Source organism: Trichomycterus rosablanca, chromosome 5 (assembly GCF_030014385.1).
Source record: "Trichomycterus rosablanca isolate fTriRos1 chromosome 5, fTriRos1.hap1, whole genome shotgun sequence".
NCBI classification, from domain to species: domain Eukaryota; kingdom Metazoa; phylum Chordata; class Actinopteri; order Siluriformes; family Trichomycteridae; genus Trichomycterus; species Trichomycterus rosablanca.
Genome location: NC_085992.1, coordinates 12,220,896 through 12,240,843, shown reverse-complemented (window position 1 = coordinate 12,240,843; position 19,948 = coordinate 12,220,896). Strand labels below are relative to the sequence as shown.

Here is a 19,948-nt window from a genome sequence, read left to right as displayed (position 1 = left end):
TATGTGACCAGTTAGTTTCCCCTCACACCTGAGGAACCCCAGCAGTGTATTTTAAGGTTTTCCAATTTTTACTCAGCCTAGAGTGTAATTACAGTGTAATACACCAAGTGTAAGTCAAAAATACTTCACCCCAATATAAACCTGCAGACTTTAATGTTTCACATCAAAAGCACTGCAAAGATTACATCCTTATATATCAACTGCTTATACCTATTACACATTTCTTATCGGGCGGCATGGTGGCTAAGTGGGTCGCACTGTCGCCTCACAGCAAGAAGGTCCTGGGTTTGATCCCCAGATGGGGCGGTCCGGGTCCTTCCTGTATGGAGTCTGCATGTTCTCCCCGTGTCTGCGTGGGTTTACTGTGGGTGCTCCGGTTTCCTCCCACAGTCCAAAGACATGCAAGTGAGGTGAAATCCTAGTAAACAAACACATTTCTTATCAGAATTATGACTTACAGAAAGGTAAGGTGACAAAACAGTCATTCATGATGCCATTGCTTCAATGCACTGACCTCCAAACAAAACAAAATAAAGAATAAATAACGATGGTTCTTACAAAAAGATATGAGAATTTTTCTTGATAGTCCCAAAATTTTGACAGTAGTGTCCACAGATATTTTGGTGGATCTGTTTGCGCCCTCTGCTGATACTCACCCATTCAATTGAAGACGTTTAAGAGATACCTTTAAAATAGCAAGTGACCCAACATATACAGTATTGTAATGTAATCTAGACTTTATTGACCAGTTTTAATACTTACAATAGCTTTCAATTTATTCTATGTACAAATTACTGTATATGATGAATTGAATCTTATCATCAGTTACAATGTGGATCAGTAATTTGGAAATTTGTCAAGATGAACAATAAAAGCTGCTGGAACATGGGTGACATCGTCCACAGTCAACCAAGCATTACTTCGAAGTTGCCATGCAATAAGGATGCCTCAGATTCTGCTTGTTCTAATGGTTTTACATTGTAGCTAAACACTTGGTGAGGAACTAGCAGTGTCTCTAGCTATCTGTGTAACAACCTAATAGTTTTAAGCACAATGTTCCCTTATCACCCAGAGCACATAATGTGCTAATATTTTTCAGGTTTTATCTAAAATAGAACACAACAAATACCAAACTCTGCCAAATACAGCTATAAACAATTTATAATTAATATTTAACAGTCTGAGGGTTAACAAAATCATTATGTTCTACTGGATAGAACAATTTAAAAAATAGGAAAGTTAGATAAACAAATGATATTATTATGCAAAAAGCTTAAAACTGGTGGGTAAAGAAGTGTAGATGAATGAAGCAGTATCAGGCTTACATTAAAGAAAGAAGATTAAATAAGAAAATGAAGGGGTGTAAGAGAGAAAAGAACAGTAAAAAAAAAAAACAAGCACAACTGTATTTAAGTCCAGGTAGCCTAATTATTGGCTCCAATTTGAAGCTCTTGGCTTAAAGGTATTGAGACCTGAATTATAGGCTATAGGATGAAAAGCAGGGGATGAAGGAGAGCTAAGTCAGTTTAATGCCTCAGATTAGTCTTTAGAACATTGACCATTCTGTTCCTTGTGATCTTATCAGTTGCCAAAATTAAGGCTTAAAAATGTAGACAAAGAGGAACAAGGGGGAACAGAATAGTACGATGGAAAAAGACAACAAGCTATCTCTTTGAAAAGATAACAAACCTTTTTTCTCCTCATAGCTTTAATAGACTGGCATTCAACACTAGCAAAACACTTTCGGAAATCTGACTAGCATTCAATGCTTGCTAGATTTCTTTAGCACGAACATGATTAAATGTTTTTAACCTTACAGGTTAGCATGTTGATTATGGTACCAGTCAGCTACAATTCTATTACCTAGATATTGAATTTGCTACAGTAGTTCTGTTATTTGTAACATATAGACATAGGTCGTTGCACAGAGGTTTGTTTAGCCTTCCCCTAGTCTTTAGCTTTAGAGTGTTGATTGCATTCATTTTGATTCTAGCAAGACAATCAACTACAATAACAATGTGTAAATGCTGATTTATTAACTTATGTTAAATGCTGTTTAACCTGTTAGCTAAGAAGATAAGCGTTATGTTGCTTCTTTTAGATTGTGGCTAGCTTCCAAGTTATCATGCCTTCATGTTTATGTGCCTAGGTATCTGTGACTGTAGTATTTTTGACTTTAGGTCTGTTGATTTTAAGTCTGTTTAGCCGATTAACTAGAAGGTCAATAACTAGCTACTGAATTGGCTAAACTAGCAATTTTATCTCTAGCTTGTAGAGACTATGTTAATTTAATGGTCATGTGTCATCAGAATGTCATGATAGTAAGTCTGTACACTTAAAAGCAATCTTTTAAATAGTAGACCAGAGTTATATCCACAGAAATGATCTGAGACTTGAAACTTCAATAACGTGCCAAAATGGTATTAAGAGATTGTTGTTTTTGGTTTAAGTAGCATAATTATATCTTTCAGGTTGTTTTTGCCACTCTGTATAACAAAAGACTGGTTGTATCCTAAATGGCTTGCTACTGTCTACATGTGTGCACTACATGATGTGAGCATATATTATTATGTTTTACACCCTGAAGTAGTTTAGGATTCACCCTGTCATCTAGCTTGGAGCTATACTGTTATCTGTTATCCAGGCTGGGTCTAAATGGCAAGTCTGGAGTGGCACAAAATGCCTTCTATTATTATTGGTTGGGACTCTATGAACTACAACCACCAGTTTTAGGATTTCACTTCATCTTAATAACATTTTAACCAGTGCTTTGTCTGAAAATAAACCGTATGTGGTTTTAACTGTGTGCTGATTTGTGTAGCATGTTATATTCTTGATATACTTCTATTTCATGTAACTCTTCTGAACAATTACTATCAGTAAACCATCAGTTTGTGCTATAAAGACATTATAATAAGCACTGATGAAATACACTTGACAACTTAGAAATAGGAACACTGGCTAATTGCTAAAAGTGTAAACATGCCCACTAACATGATTAAACAAGATGAATACAAGATAATCTTTGTAATGCTATAATTACTACTCTTATCACTACCGGAATTTGGGTGACATCACAAATCTAATCTTGTTTTTTGAACCAGACCATTGAATTGCATGCCTAAAAAGAAAGAAGGGAAATTTCCCTATATATAGTTATTATTTATCTCATTACCAGTTATATCCAGAAATATATTTGAACAATTACTAGCACAATCTGAAGAAACAGAACAAACATGAACTTGACAGGGTTCAGATTGTAATAACATCAGTGTAAATAACGCAGTAAAATACTTTTAAATAAACTGTATGTACAGTAGAGATTATCTAAACTGTGTAAGCAAACAGTTTGCAAGTACAGACATGAAAAACACCAACAAGAGGTAGTGAGATTTTTATTCACATGAACACTGTCAGTGGCACTGAGTAACAATGCTCACAAAGTAGCACAAGTCTATCAAAGCTCCTAGAATTGTAGCAATTCCCCAAAACAATAATAAAATTGCAGTGATAATTTTATCAGAATTAGTAGAAATATAATCATACTAATAGTAATAATAATATTAATAGTGTAGCAGTGGTTTCTGGAAAAAGTATTAAATTATAACCCTCTTTGTTAAAGAAGACAATATTGATGAATTATCAATATTATTTCACAAGAAATATTAAATGTATACAAAAATATGAAATACAAACATATTTCATTTTTTCATTGATAGGAAAATAGGGTGGTCATTGTTGGAAAATTTGTAATCTTCTTTAAATTTTGTATAAATATCTTTAGAATAAGACTTGTCACAATTGACAGGTGTATGGAAATTCCACTTCTTTTATTAAGGGTGTTAAGTTCTTTATTTTGGGTTGGTCGTGAAACTAATGGGGTATGAGAGAACACACTTAACCTTTAACCTTGTACGTCCTTCACCCTCACCTGCCGTCTGTTCTGTGGATCTGAGGAACTTTAAGTAGCATGTGCATGTCTTGCAGCACTCTTTAATTGACTGAAGGAGGGGATTCGAGCCTTGACCTGTCATCAGAGGATCAAACAGGTTTACTTCTAAAAAACAGCCAGATTAAGGACTTGAAAAGGTGCTTCTCTTTTTTGTCTCCATGGTCGTCTCAATGCAGTGAATCCTGGGAAATCTCTGTGGCTCTCTGTTGCTCTGTGAGATGAGAGAGAAGTTATAGCCACAGATCAAACCTAGATAGCTGACCTAACAATGACTGACAGCTACAGATCACTCACTGTCCACTCTATTAGACACTCCTACCTAGTTGGTCCACCTTGTAGATGTAAAGTCAGAGACGATCGCTCATCTATTGCTGCTGTTTGAGTTGGTCATCTTCTGGATCTTCATCAGTGGTCACAGGACGCTGCCCATGGGGCGCTGTTGGCGGAATATATTTTTGGTTGGTGGACTATTCTCAGTCCAGCAGAGACAGTGAGGTGTTTAAAAATTCCATCAGCGCTGCTGTGCCTTATCCCCTCATACCAGCACAACACACACTAACACACCACCACCATGTCACCAAGTCGATGACATCAGCAGGGCTGAAAAAAAAAATATTTTAACCAAACTTAAATTAATTTAAAAGAAGAAAAACTGTAAAATGAGTCAGAATTCTTTTAAAAGATGTAGGTAGATCAGCTGGTGTTTTTTACGCCTGGCAAGCGTTTCCCAGCAGAGACCGAGGCAGGGGAGGAAATTTTCTTAGGCCCTCCTACAGTTCCTGAGTAATTAGTAATTGTTTCACAAGTTTGGATATTTTTCAGCATGAAAGAATTTCCTGCCATTTGATTGAGAAGAAGGAGAGACTGGAGTGTGGAGAGAAAGAAAAAGCAAAAGAGAGGAGAGTATGGGGAAAGGAAAGGGAAATTCCATGTGCAACATGTGAAATATGTATAATCCCTCCAGAAGTTCAAGGGTCTGTCCTGTTGTCTTTATCTAGAGGAAGCCCATAAACCTCAACTGACTTTTTTAATTAGATGAAGCAGACTTTACTCCAAGGCTGTCCTTAGGGGGCTTGCATATTTGATGGAACTCAGGGCTTGGTCATCAAGATGGTGAACAGGTCTGAGGAAAGAGGTCAGACTCAGAGTGACCCAATAGATACTCATGAGGGGTATTACTAATGTTAGATCTGGAACCAGGACTGAGCACCTGGGGAAAAGGCTACCAATGTAACCTGGTCAAGCTCAACCCCAAATGGCAACATGAAGCCACCTACCTCAGTAAAGAAACAAACACATTGTGGCCCATTAAGACAATAGAAGTTACATTTCATTAAGTTACAAAAATCAAATCAAAGCAGAGTCTGGAATGCTGGGGTGAAAGAGATTTTGCCTCTACATGCTCAAGACTCTCTGCCAATATTAATACTCAAAAGATCTTATCTTATTAAACAAACAGAAGTAATCTAAATAAATAAAGGAAAACCAAAACAAGAAAGATTAAACCTCCCCACTTTACAAGCAGCCACTTCAGGTCATCAGCAAGCTCCAGTAAGTAGACATGAATAGGGTTTGTTGATGGTTGAGCTGATCCCTGTTTCTCTTGGTTCTTTGTTCCTTATTCAAGGTGGGTTGAATTTCAAAAGATGTGTTTTAGAGGAAAAATAATCCTGTCAGTGATTGATTATAGACCGACTATGTTATGCAATGACACACTCCAGGTTCTCATCAAGAATCATAATGTTTTTTATAATGAATTATTCACCTTATATTTTATTTTGTCATATTTCAGACAAATTCTAACTTATTCAGATGATAAAACTTGCTGAATGTTTGGATCAGTATCAGACTGCAACAGGTTGAACCTTGGTGGAAGTGCATTGGTATTGAGATCACAAGTCCTTGTCAAATGTAGCCAGACAGGCTGTTCAATATTTTATTGTATGTAGATGTATTTATGATTATTCTGTTTACAACAGCATGAGGACAACAGAATTAGCATTTTGGCTGAAATAGCCTTTGAAGATGCTAAAGACAAAATCTAATCCCAGATCACGTTAGACAAGTCTGATGAACAAAGAGAACTGGTGGATTTTCCCCACAATTTACTCCCTCATAAATCTCAATGCCAAGGAAAACACACACAAACATCCCACTAAATCCAATCAAGTCCACACTTGTTTTCACACACACAAACACAAAAATCTAAGCATTGCCAATTACTGTATTAAAATCTTCTTGCTGCTTGTACCACCCCCCACACTGGTGAGCTGAGAGCTAGTGTGCAGTCACTGTCCGCATCTTTTCACCTGCCAGTAAGAGTTTCACAGAGAGCTGCACTGCATAAACTCCACAATACCCCATAACAGCCCCATAATTTGAAGAAGTGTCCATATATTGTTGGTCTCCTGAGGGCCTCCTAAATATAAAACTTGAAGTCAATAAGGAGCTTTAATTTTTGTACAAGTCTGCCTTCTGTCAGAAATAAAACTTTAAGATTATACATTATTATACATTATTAAATGTAAAATGTATTCATGTCGTTTTTTGGAAACTGTGAGAAGATGCCGCTTGGCAAGTCATTATTTTTTAGATGTAGCTTCTGGTGCAATGTCTAATCCTCCCAAACTGTCCAACTCACTCATAAACATGATGGTGGCTCCACCTGGTGAGAAAAATCCTTCCATTGCTCAACCAGTCAACAGTACTAAAGCTGTGTAAATTCAACACCCATATCACTCTAGTAATTTAACCCTCTCTGTAATGATTTACTTATTTTTGTAATGATTTAACATCTCTATAACAATTTACCTTTGTGTAATGATTTACCCCCTCTGTAATAATGTACCCTCTCTTTAATGATTTACCCGTTTCTGGAATGAGTTACCCCTCTCTGTAATAGTTTATCTGACTCTGTATAATTTACCCCCTCTGTAATAATGTACCCCCTTTTTTTAATGATGTTTTTGTAATGATTCAGCCCACTTTGTATTAATTTACCTGTCTCTGTCATGATTTACCCTGCTCTGTAATGAGTTACCCTTCTCTGTAATGAGTTACCCCTCTCTGTAATGAGTTACCCCTCTCTGTAATGAGTTACCACTCTCTGTAATGATTTACCCCTCTCTGTAATGATTCAGCCCTCTCTGTAATGAGTTACCCCTCTCTGTAATGATTTACCCCTCTGTAATGAGTTACTCTTCTCTGTAATGATTTACCCCTCTCTGTAATGAGTTACCCCTCTCTGTAATGAGTTACCCCTCTCTGTAATGAGTTACCCCTCTCTGTAATGAGTTACCCTTCTCTGTAATGAGTTACCCCTCTCTGTAATGAGTTACCACTCTCTGTAATGAGTTACCCTTCTCTGTAATGATTTACCACTCTATGTAATGAGTTACCCCTCTCTGTAATGAGTTACCACTCTCTGTAATGATTTACCCCTCTCTGTAACAGAATTTAACATCATTTCTATACATCGGATGCACATTTTTTTCATTTTAGGTTTTACCACAGCATTCAAGTCAGGACTTTGATCACTCTTAAACTTTAATTCTGTTTCTTCTTTAGCTTTTGTATTTGGATCTCTGTCCTGCTGCCAAACTCTTGAGCTTCAGGTTATGGACAGATGATTTTCTCTCTTTCTTTTACTAGCACCATTATCATTTTTCATGTATAGATGTAGAAATAAAACCCAATGTGAACACAATCAAATGCACAAGACTTGAAATTTTATTGATGTTATTGCTCATGGTTGATTTTTGATGAAGGTTTTCTGGAGGCAGATGTTCTTTTGAGTCTGGCTTTGTCTTGAGTCTTCAGCTGGTTTGGGACTGCAAATATGAACAACATTGTTAAAGCTCAGAACAGACATGATGGTTTTGTAAAGAAAGTAGAAACATCATCCCTTACCTGATGTTGCTAAAATTAGTAATGAGGACGCATGTCCTGTCCTCTGTACCTCCTGTCCCAGCACTTAAAATAGACCTGATCTCGGTCACAGTGCTCGAAGTGCTCGTTCTTTCTGTAGTTCTGTCTGTGCAGGAGAAAAGAGAACATGGTGTTGATAAAACTGAAGCTAAAACTTGCATCACTGTTAACTTGGTGCTAACATAATAATGAAAATCCCACTTAAGGGCTAGCAGAACTTAGTTCTGTTGCAGAAATGATTAAATAAAATCAATAAAAGCTGAACATAAAACCTAAGTAAAACAACAAGATGGCTGACTTGCCTAATATAAGCACTTCCATTCTCTTCAGTGCTGGATCTGTCCCGGGAACCTTTGGTACCTCTATTGCCCCAATTTCCCCATGAGCTCTTTCTTGCAGGCACATCAAGCTGGTTGTGATTTGCGGCACCAGGCTGTGATTGTTTTAAAGTAAGAATTATTTTAAAGTTAAAGTTATTTCTGTACTAAACACGATAAAGGAATGGAGGTGTTTGCTCATGCTGGTTTGTACCTTGTTGATCTTGCTGGGGCGGGATGTATCGTCCGTTTGATTCCTGATGGTCACTGTCATAGGACCATCATCCTGTTTTTTAATAGCTCGCTTTCCTCTTTTAATACTTGAGTCCACATTGATGGTTTTGGTGTCCCGAATCTTGCGCTTGGGAACCCAGTTATTCTTTTGTAAACAGAAAATGATAAGAAATAATTACAGCTCAGCAACACTGTAAAACTGAGACTTTTATGCCTGTGGGTGGGATCAACTTTTCTGACGATTACACTGATAAAGTGTTGCATCCCAAACCTCACTGTAAAACCTCACCAAACCTTACTACAACTACATGGCATACTAAACAGTAATGACACACCAATACATCTTCCTAAAGCTCAAGAAAAGACTTGAGATGGGATGAGACTGATAAAGGAGGTATTTCTTCCAAGAAAGGGGAAAGTATTTACCTGTCTTAGTTCCACAATGCTTTGCAGCATGCTGCAGATCCTTGATGAAAGCTTCTTCTGCTGGATGATTTTGTTGATCGCACAGAAGTACAGATCCATCAAGTACTACACAAAAAGACAAACGTCGTTACTACAATAAAATACCAGCACACAATCTACAACTAAGAGAAATGATTAAAAAAAAAACATTCATTTATTACTATTCAACATTTCAGTTTTATTACTAGTCCATCTCAGTTTCAAAATTGTCCAATCGTCCAACCCCTACCGTGTCATTTTCATCATGCAGGTCCTTTCCGGCCATTGATAGCAGCCTGCAGAGACACTCCAAGTTCTCTTCGCTTGGATTCACGACCAGCTTCTGCTCAATCCAGCTGTTGATAAATGACTTGGGGAGCATCTCACGTTTAAAAAGCTCAGCAATGAACTCCATGTTGAGGAGAGAACATTGGAAGGACCTGATCTTCTCTTCCTCAAGGTCTTTCTTCAAGTTCTGCCAAACTTTTTCCTACAGTAAATGTTAGTAATGTGTTATTTGTCATCCTCCTACATTTTCAGATGTGATAATTCAATATATAATGACATTTTTTCCGATGATTTATAAAACATTATCTCCTAACTATTAAGTAAAAAAGGACAAATGCTTTTAACACTTTACTACACACCTTTTTGGCATCATTCAGCTCTTTCTGCTTCTTAGCAAGAGCCATGTCATGTTTCCTCTCCTTTCTAAGCTCCTCCTGGCAGCGGCTGAGCAGCATCTTCTTCATAGTGGACACTTCCTGCTGGTCATTAACGAGCGCAAATTCAGGAAAAAATTCACATGTATGGATCTACTAATTGATTATTAGATTTCAGTTATATAACTCTTAGGATTTTTTACTCAGGTCTGAGCATCACATGTTGGGAAACATTCTCTTTTCAACTCTTCTATTTTGTTTAAATAATTAACTTTAGACATGGAGAAACTTCACTCACATCCTTCAGTTCGTAGCAGAAGTTTGCGTACATCACTGCAGACTTTGGCTCTGTTGTTGCTCTTTCCACAGTGAAGTCAATCATTGTCTTCACTCTCCTTATCTTGAGCTCCTCATCATCAGACAGATTTGTGTCTGAGGGCACCAACGTTGGCTTGTCCTCGTTATCCGCTTTTCCAGTGGCAAAAGATTTAATCTCATTGGGCACTTCAATACAGGTGGAGTTAGAAACTGATATCTCAGCATCCTTGGACTTCTCCTCCTTTAAACCACTGCAGATCAGTTCTGCAGGTATGGTGTTATGTTCCACATCTTTTCCAGATTCCACACTGCCACTCGGTGAAGACAGATCAGGAATATCTGGAGGTGGGGAAGGAGACACAGTCAGTGAGACAACAGATTCAACCACATTGGAAACAGAAGCACTCTCAGGGAGCACTTCAACTACAGAGCCCAAACTATTCAATGGGAGCATCTCAGAATCATTTTGCTCCACATTCACTAAATCAGTGCAGATCTCTTCTTCTGCCACTGGAACGTCCACACTGCCATTCAAAACAGAGGGAGCAGGAAGCGATGAAGACGTTGGTGATGGATCCTCATGTTTCTGTAGAGGGGCAGAAGCAACTGCCACAGATTTGCTCTCACGGTCTATAGAAATAAACCATGAATATAATTAGCATTAGAAAAGTATTCACACATAATTATTAAATATTGTTTATTGTAGCTAGTCATGCATGACACTTCTATATCATTATAATTCCTACATACATAATCCAGATAGGATCTCATGAGTGATGTCACGTCCTCCCTGGTTGGGGTCTCGGATTGTAATCCTCTTGCCGACTCTTTTGGGCAAAGGAGACGTGACTTGCTGTTGAATCATTGGTGTCTGATGCTGGTAGAGAGGGTACCAGATCATACCAGACGCCACAGACTGTTGGTACTGATTATAGTACCCTGTAGCTGAAACCAGAAAAAAGAAAAAATAAACTACATGACCGAAAGTATGTAGACAGCTTTTCTAACTAAAGGACTTTACAAATGGGTGGTTTGCCTGTTTTAGACACGTAAAGAAAAATTGCACTATTTATAGGTGAATTTAGAAAACAAACCAAATGTCTGTAATTTAAGAGCTACTTACCGTAATTACTGTACTGATACTGCTGCACAGGCTGTTTGTACGGCAAGCAGTACTGCAACAGGAAAAAAAGAAAGTCATTTTTACTGATGAGTAGAACAACAGTGAACACAACATCACACGCAACTGTGTGTTTACATGCAACTGCACACATATTTAACTTAGGAGATTAAAGGAAAGTAGAATAAGACAAAATACTGTACCTGTCCATAAGAGATGTAGTGGCCCTGAGGCTGTGGGGCCATCATCATTGAAGAGGAAGAGGGGTGGGTGTAGAGGGAAGGGATAGGGTGCTGTGGGTAGGTAGATGCCACCCACTCAAACTTGTCAGTCATTTTGGTATAATACGCCTGAAACAGTAAAGGAAAAGACAGAGCAAGAGTTTGGGTTGAAATCACTATACACATCAGTGCATACACATTACAGATGAACCATAATAGTCCTCCTGGTGCAGCTTCACACCGACATTTAATATTACACTTTGGTCATTATAGGCCTCCTGATGCAGCTCCCCAATGTGGCTTACTCACATCAGCACATGCATACAACATTTGAACCATTTTAGGCCTTCTCATGCAGCTCCATAAGGAGACCTACACACATCTCTGCAGACATATTACACTTAAATCATAACAAGCCTCCAGATGAGGCTCCACACTGAGGGCTATTCACATCACTCCTGCATATCAGTTTTAAAGTATTTGGGCCCTCTGATGCAGGTCCACACTAAGGCTATAATGTGAGTATAGTACCTAGGACCGAAGTGCTAATGTTGTAGTGCCCAAATAATACATACTATTTAATAGTTGTTTGTGGTTAGTGACAGAGCCAAAATGGTGGATGATTCTTTTATGTTTAAGGACTTAGATCGGCTAAATATTATGGGATGGTGGAAGGACATGGGGGCTGTGTAATTTGGATATTTGGATAGTATGGGAAAGATCTGTTTAAAGCTATCTAGAGATGCTTTATAAATGTTAGGTATCAAAACTAAAAAAAAACCAAAGTGAATTAATGATTATTTACTATTAACTGCTACTGTTATTATTAATAATGTAATTTTTTTTAAATTACCAGTTCAAGCACAGTTTTAAATGATCTGTCAGTGAAGATATATAAATTACATTGCTTTTACTTATTTAAAATGCATTAAACATTATTTTCTACACTGTTTTGTTTTTATAAAAGTTTTGTATATTATATTTTATGTATCTTTATATATTTAGTGCAGTATCAGTGCAGATTAAGAAATAAAGAGGTAATAAAAATAAACTGACCTGTAGCTGTGTAGAATACGTGTTGATTCGTGCTGAGTGTAAATCGTAATGTGTGAGATGAAAGCGGATCATTAATAGAACCCTCAGACGAGCCGCAATTGTGACGTCATCGCCTCGAAAGTTTCTTACTCACACGTCATACACGTGGTACACTGTATTAAAACTCACTTCATTGCTCTGAATGCGATCTTCAAACTGCTCTATTCAAACTGTTTCAGCAATTAATTACACCATTTTTACTGATTAACAAAATAAAGCAGTCACATTTACACTGTTTGCACCAAGGACGGATTAAGGATAGTCTGGGCCCCTGGGCCCCCCCCCCCCCTCCAAAAACATAAATAAATTAATACATTAAACAACCTGTCAATAACTAACCCTAACACAAGAATCTATTTTATATAAGTTTCTTTCTACTCTTCTTTCTTGCAAAGTCATCCACTAATTCATCAAAATTAAGCTGTCTGACTAAATCTGATTCAATGGCCAGAAGTGACAGTGAGTTCAGGTGGTTCTCGTGATCAAGGGCCCTCTAATGGTATGCCCTGCTCTTCTCTAGGGCCCCCTGGTAGGGGCTCTCATAACCAGGGCCCTCTAAAAATATGCCCCCCTCTTTCCTAGGACCCCTAATAGCCAGAAGTCAAAGTCAGAGCAGTGCCACAACGCCTCATCCATTTTCATAAGGGGCCCAAAAGCATGGCTAGGGCCCAAAAGCATGGCTAGGGGCCCCAAAAGCATGGCTAGGGCCCCCAAGAGGCCCTGGGGTCAAAGTCCCTAATAGTCAGAGGATCCTTAAAATGGAGGGCCCTCGGAAATAAAAATATATTGTATCATAAATGTTGATAGGCATCGCAAAATGTTTTGGGCCAGGGCCCCCCCGGTGCCCCCTGACCTCAAGGGCCCCTGGGCGCTGGCCCCACTGGCCCGGTCAGTAATCCAGCCATGGTTTGCACCATCAGCACCACCATCCACTGCAGTTAGATCCAGCCAATAGCTTTATAGTTATAATAACTATAATAATAATAATAATAAATAATATAATAATAATAATAATACACCAATCACTTGGTACTTTAAATATTTCATAAAAATAATACTTTTTTTTTTAATTTTTTTAAACAGCCTAAGAACCAAAGAGCTAAATCTCTGTTTGAAGGCAATATGGCTAAAATAACACTTATTATTATTATTTAGTATTAGTGTTTATTATTTTCATGATTATATTGATTGTTATTATTATTATAGAGTATTATAGGGTCTTAAGTCCTTATTTATAGACAGTAAAAGACTTAGCTAGCATCTTGCATGGCCAGGGGAAATTCATCCCACTTGGGTGCAATACAAAAAGAAATGAAAATTCATCTCTCCTGAGTGCTTAGTGTTAGATACGATTTGGCTGTTTTGACTTGTAGACAAGCATTATTGTGTTTGTGTTGTTCTATTTGTTGAACCATCTGTATTAAGCCATCACTAATGACACGTTATACTTTCTTACATATGTCCAAAATGGGGTCTTACCTTAAAAAGAGGCCTGGGGTCTTTATCTCAAAAGTGAAAACGCTGACCTTCTTCTATGCTGTGTATCTAAACAGTCTTTTGAAGGAAGAACACTTTGTGTGATTTACATTTATGGCACTTAATAGCAAATCATTGATTTTTGGAATACAGTGGAATCACATAGATTAATCTCAATTTTAATGTCAAACTTTTTCTGTGGCTGTTACAGTGTTGTGAAAAAGTCATTATCCCTTCTCTGACCATCTCAGTTACTGTATGTTTATTACTTGAAGTAAAACATATTACACAAAATAACAAGCAAAATAAAAATATCTTGTCTGCACCACTTTTAAGTGTTGATTATATCCAGATTTAAGTTTTCATGTCTATTTTTGAGGGAACATAATGGATTTGTGATCTGGATCTCTGTGTCCGTGACTGATAAATCATGTAGTGTGGTAAAGCTCAGCAGCAACATGTAGTGTGCACTACCCTATACTAAAATAACCAGGCTTAAGACTTGATACAACACATTACCTTTCGATATCACAAGTTAATTTAACCCAGGTCATTCATGTAAGGAAAAGAAGGGTTTATGGGTTGAATAATCCTGAAAAGCACAGTATAAAGTATACATAGTGTTACTACAATCTCTTACTGTTCAACCACAAATTGTCATTTATTTCAATAGTGTGCATATTGATGTAAAACGCCAGTCCCAACACAGGACTGTAAAACAAATAAATAATCACAAGAACATTGAATACAGCAATAATCTAACTATAATAATCAGGACTGTTCTCATAGTGTGTAAACATCATGTTCTCCAGATCAAAAAATAACAACCTAACTATAACCTGAACACAGTAAAAAAGCAAACTGAAAATGAGGACTGGATTAGCAGCAGGGAGCATACACCTGAGGTCAAACGTTTACAGACATCTTTCAGGGATGAGTTATGCCAGTCGTGGGATCATTTCTGAAACTGTTTTCTGTGACTGAATGATTGGAACACAAACAACAAATGAAAGTCCTTTTAAATTTCTTGTGAGTTTTCTGAGAACGTCATTTACAACAACACAATCTACTATTTTCTTTCTAATGACTGACAGATACAGCGCATCTGCATCCATTAAAAAAGGGCATGGAACAGTGGTCTCTCAGGGAATGATTCATGTTCATGATGATATAAAGCTTGCTTGACTTTGGATAGTGTCAGATGTAAATTTTCATAAAGCCGTACAAGAAGTGTGTTCCAATTATTCAGTCATAATCAATTTTTCCACAAATATCAGTACTTTGGGATTTGCACTAATCTTAATGTTTTTATATTCTTCACTTTGCTCTCCTAACACACACACAAAACTGACCATTAAAACATGGATTTGAAGAATTGTGCACATCTAAAAACTGAAATATATGTGAGAAGCAGGTAGTCAGTGGTCTTGAGTCGTAGGTTCAAACAGTGCCTGTCTGTGAAAAATTTTGTCCTTCCCATGGCTTTCTCCAGAAACAAAACATCATGAAGGTGAACTGGCTGCTTTAAATTATCCCTAGGTGTGAGTGAGTGTCCAGTGATGGATTGCTGCCTTGTCAGCGAGGTGAAATCACATTGCACCAAGCGTTTTTTGGAAGTCACAACCCTGATCAGAATGAGGCATTTACCTGAAGATGGATGAATGAAGGAAAGTGTGCAGAGCTCCTTTCACATCTGTGTCTGTTTGATAAAGAGCACAAGGACGTGCCCTCTGCCCCGAATAAACCACAGATGTGTTTAAACCCTCATCGCACACCTTCCTAGACAGGTACTCGGGCTCCACAGCTTGAAACCCTCTATTGCAGTCTGACCTGATTAAGTTAGCATGTATAACAAGTATTCACACTATTAATACAAGGTACTAGTTTGAAGTTAAAGCCTTAAACATGCACATTTGCATAGATAATCCTTAATAAAATAATACAAAATAAAATCATTATACAAGAGTTCAGCTTCTCATCCTGAAAGATTCATGCTTGTGTATCAGCATCAGCACCTTAGCAGTAATATTTTTTAAAGGCAGCAGCAACAGGGGATTTTAGTGAGTTTTAGAAGTCCGTATCTCACTGAAACATACAGCAGATGGCGCTAGAATCCATCATCATCCTCACAATCATAACCGTAATCTGAAAAATAACAAAGAGAAGAATTAAAACAGTTTAAAGAGTCAAAAGTTTATATACACTTTTAAATTACATACAGTGTATCACAAAAGTAAGTACACCCCTCACATTTCTGCAGATATTTAAGTATATCTTTTCATGGGACAACACTGACAAAATGACACTTTGACACAATGAAAAGTAGTCTGTGTGCAGCTTATATAACAGTGTAAATTTATTATTCCCTCAAAATAACTCAATATACAGCCATTAATGTCTAAACCACTGGCAACAAAAGTGAGTACACCCCTAAGAGACTACACCCCTAAATGTCCAAATTGAGCACTGCTTGTCATTTTCCCTCCAAAATGTCATGTGATTTGTTAGTGTTACTAGGTCTCAGGTGTGCATAGGGAGCAGGTGTGTTCAATTTAGTAGTACAGCTCTCACACTCTCTCATACTGGTCACTGAAAGTTCCAACATGGCACCTCATGGCAAAGAACTCTCTGAGGATCTTAAAAGATGAATTGTTGCGCTACATGAAGATGGCCAAGGCTACAAGAAGATTGCCAACACCCTGAAACTGAGCTGCAGCACAGTGGCCAAGATCATCCAGCGTTTTAAAAGAGCAGGGTCCACTCAGAACAGACCTCGCGTTGGTCGTCCAAAGAAGCTGAGTGCACGTGCTCAGCGTCACATCCAACTGCTGTCTTTGAAAGATAGGCGCAGGAGTGCTGTCAGCATTGCTGCAGAGATTGAAAAGGTGGGGGGTCAGCCTGTCAGTGCTCAGACCATACGCCGCACACTACATAAAATTGGTCTGCATGGCTGTCACCCCAGAAGGAAGCCTCTTCTGAAGTCTCTACACAAGAAAGCCCGCAAACAGTTTTCTGAAGACATGTCAACAAAGGACATGGATTACTGGAACCATGTCCTATGGTCTGATGAGACCAAGATTAATTTGTTTGGTTCAGATGGTCTCAAGCATGTGTGGCGGCAATCAGGTGAGGAGTACAAAGATAAGTGTGTCATGCCTACAGTCAAGCATGGTGGTGGGAATGCCATGGTCTGGGGCTGCATGGGTGCAGCAAGTGTTGGGGAGTTACATTTCATTGAGGGACACATGAACTCCAATATGTACTGTGAAATACTGATGCAGAGCATGATCCCCTTCCTCCGGATACTGGGTCGCAGGGCAGTGTTCCAGCATGATAATGACCCCAAACACACCTCTAAGACGACCACTGCTTTATTGAAGAGGCTGAGGGTAAAGGTGATGGACTGGCCAAGCATGTCTCCAGACCTAAACCCAATAGAACATCTTTGGGGCATCCTCAAGCGGAAGGTGGAGGAGCGCAAAGTCTCGAATATCCGCCAGCTCCGTGATGTCGTCATGGAGGAGTGGAAAAGCATTCCAGTGGCAACCTGTGAAGCTCTGGTAAACTCCATGCCAAGGAGAGTTAAGGCAGTTCTGGGAAATAATGGTGGCCACACAAAATATTGACACTTCAGGAACTTTCACTAAGGGGTGTACTCACTTTTGTTGCCGGTGGTTTAGACATTAATGGCTGTATATTGAGTTATTTTGAGGGAAGAATAAATTTACACTGTTATATAAGCTGCACACAGACTACTTTTCATTGTGTCAAAGTGTCATTTTGTCAGTGTTGTCCCATGAAAAGATATACTTAAATATCTGCAGAAATGTGAGGGGTGTACTCACTTTTGTGATACACTGTATCTCTTGTGGCAGACTGTTCTTTTTCTGTGACTAAATAACTGACGTTGAACTGACGTTCAAGACGTTGAATTGAAAAGTCCATAAGTGTACTTCTAAAGATATGATTTTTTGTGACATGCCATCCTAATTCCACAATTTTGATTGAATGCAGCTTGTGACTTCTTAAAGCCCATAAAAGTACAGTAAAGCTACATGGAACAGTCGTCCCTTGCTACAATTAAAAAGAAACCCTGAACTATCATGTTATGTTGAGAAAAAGCATAAAGGAGCGTTGATGAAAAATAGGAAGACTGACCGCCGCCTCCCATGAGTTGCATTGCACTGACACAGGGCTCCTCCTCTTCCTCCTCCTCATCCTCTCCTGGTTCTTCATATGCTACTGGGCCGCTCTCCACCAGCACGGCATTCTGGGTTACAACAGCAGGGGCTGCTGGAGCTTCAGACACCAGCTACACAGAGGAGATTATTTACATGCACTGTGCTGCAATGTACCGACTATTAAACATTATTACAATTATTAATATTCATTTTTAAAGGCATTCGAGGCGTTTTGAAATGAAAAAATTAACTCAGGCAACCAAAACCAATCAATACACACTTACCTGATCCAGCAGTGGTTTCTTAGCAGGCTGTGGTGAGATCAGAGGCCGTAACCTGGAGCCCGAAAACACAAAGATATAAAGAAATCACTTCAATCAGTGGAAAAACAGTGTCTGGAGCGCAGCGTGGAAAACAGCCACTTTCATGAGATTTCAACACGTCCATGTGTTCTACTAGCTCCAAAAATTCATTGCATTATTATTAATTATTTATTTTTTATTTTAATGCATTTTCTCCCCTTTAGTGCATCCAATTGCCCAATTTGCATCACGCTTCCTCTCTGCCTCTGCCGATCCCTGCTCTGACCGAGGAGATCAAAGCTAACCCACATCCCCTCCGACACATGAGCAGCAAGCCGTATGCATCTTGCCATCCACACATTGATGTGTTGCGCCACCTAGCGTTGCTTGCGGAGAGACACACCCTAAGAGCACTCCTTCCTCATCTCCGTGTAGGTGCCTCTAATCAGCCAGCAGAGGTCGTAACTGCACCATTCTCACAGAGAGAGACCCACTTCCGACCTTAGTCCCGCCCATCTGAACAACAGGCCAATCGTTGTTCATATAGCCGCTCAGCCTCGGCTGGTAAGGCAGAGCTGGATTCGATACAACGTACTCAAGATCCAGCTCCGGTTGCAGCGTGTGTTTTTACCGCTGTGCCACCTGAGCGGCAATTTCATTGCATTATTAAATGAGCTGTCACCTTCTTTCAACTAAACCCTTGAGAAAGTGCATGGAACAGTGGTCTGCTGCCAATGTCGGAAAGAAAATCCAAATGTGTCCTATTTGTTTATTTATTATATATTAATTATTTATTCATTAGGATTTTACTCTGTCAAACAGTCATAGACAATTTTGTATCGCCAATTCACCTCAGTTGCATGTTTTTGGACTGTGGGAGGAAACCGGAGCTCCCGGAGAAAACCCACGCAGACACAGAGAGAACATGCAAACTCCATATAGAAAGGACCCGGACCGCTCCACCTGAGGATCAAACCCAGGACCTTCTTGCTGTGAGGACACCAAACGGGTGCTAAAACTGTAGAAGATGCTGTCCACAACCAAGCTTTACAAGCTCAATATGGGCTTATAGATTGTTGAAGAAGTGTTCATGTGATCAGGCACAAATGTTTAGGTGCTGATTTCTTGCATGGCAGCTTTTAAGGTCTTAAAAAAACACACTGACTGTAGACAGTTATATGCAAAGTGACTACATGCAAAATGCAGAGTTATAATCCGAGTATAATGTGAAAATAATAAATGAACTATATATTAAACATGAGGGTTTTTTTAATGCCTCATGACTAATCCCAACCTTAGTGAGGAGGAACAAATTCCTGCACTTTTAACCCCAGAGCGACCGCTGTGCTACATAATGCGCATAGTTTTTCAACAATCTCATTAAAATTAATCTTTTAGTAATGAACTGAGAAAAGAATAAACAAACATCAGTCAATAAGCATGATAATAAACGTATAAGAAGTGTGTTAAAGGAACAGGGTGATAATGAGATCCAAATAGCTAATTATTATTCCAGAGACTTTGTGATATGCAAATAAAATGCATAAGTGGATCAGAGTCAGATTTATTCAGACGGCTACTAATAATTCAAAGCTCAAATCTCATAGGAACTTCACACACACTTCCCGTAACACTGAAGCTGAGCACACACGGATCTGGTCTGTATACCAAACTTGGCACAGTTTTTACACTGGATGTC

At 38.6% G+C, this 19,948-nt stretch overlaps 2 protein-coding genes and 1 long non-coding RNA gene across 3 annotated transcripts in view; all 3 read right to left on the bottom strand.

The window, feature by feature from the left end:
- Nucleotides 1–7,663: 7,663 nt before the first annotated feature.
- On the bottom strand, nucleotides 7,664–7,981 carry LOC134314336 (uncharacterized). Its single transcript, XR_010012370.1, has 2 exons — nucleotides 7,862–7,981; nucleotides 7,664–7,782 (listed from the first exon to the last, which is right to left on the bottom strand). It is a non-coding gene; the product is annotated as an uncharacterized LOC134314336 (long non-coding RNA).
- A 106-nt stretch (nucleotides 7,982–8,087) lies between these two features.
- Nucleotides 8,088–12,322, bottom strand: LOC134314728 (eukaryotic translation initiation factor 4 gamma 1-like). The gene is made up of 11 exons (XM_062995422.1): nucleotides 12,252–12,322; nucleotides 11,178–11,324; nucleotides 10,978–11,029; nucleotides 10,605–10,799; nucleotides 9,835–10,484; nucleotides 9,522–9,638; nucleotides 9,125–9,364; nucleotides 8,857–8,961; nucleotides 8,411–8,575; nucleotides 8,182–8,312; nucleotides 8,088–8,103 (listed from the first exon to the last, which is right to left on the bottom strand). The coding sequence occupies exons 2-11, from the start codon at nucleotides 11,307–11,309 to the stop codon at nucleotides 8,088–8,090; spliced, it is 1,803 nt and encodes a 600-aa protein (XP_062851492.1). The 5' UTR covers nucleotides 11,310–11,324; nucleotides 12,252–12,322.
- A 2,080-nt stretch (nucleotides 12,323–14,402) lies between these two features.
- brf1a (BRF1 RNA polymerase III transcription initiation factor subunit a) overlaps nucleotides 14,403–19,948 on the bottom strand; it is a 57,082-nt gene continuing 51,536 nt past the window's right edge. Inside the window, exons 17-19 of the mRNA XM_062995725.1 lie at nucleotides 18,232–18,283; nucleotides 17,925–18,078; nucleotides 14,403–15,911 (exon numbers count right to left, since the gene is read on the bottom strand). Coding sequence (XP_062851795.1) covers nucleotides 15,874–15,911; nucleotides 17,925–18,078; nucleotides 18,232–18,283 — 244 coding nt within the window. The 3' untranslated portion in view covers nucleotides 14,403–15,873. The remainder of the gene's footprint in view (nucleotides 15,912–17,924; nucleotides 18,079–18,231; nucleotides 18,284–19,948) is intronic.

Coding starts and splice junctions, on each gene's coding strand:
- LOC134314728 (XM_062995422.1), bottom strand. CDS start 11,309: ATGACTGACAAGTTTGAGTGGGTGGCATCTACCTACCCACAGCACCCT. Junction 9,365..9,521: donor AGCTGAATGATGCCAAAAAG/GTGTGTAGTAAA, acceptor CATTTACTGTAG/GAAAAAGTTTGGCAGAACTT. Junction 8,962..9,124: donor TGCATGATGAAAATGACACG/GTAGGGGTTGGA, acceptor CTTTTTGTGTAG/TACTTGATGGATCTGTACTT.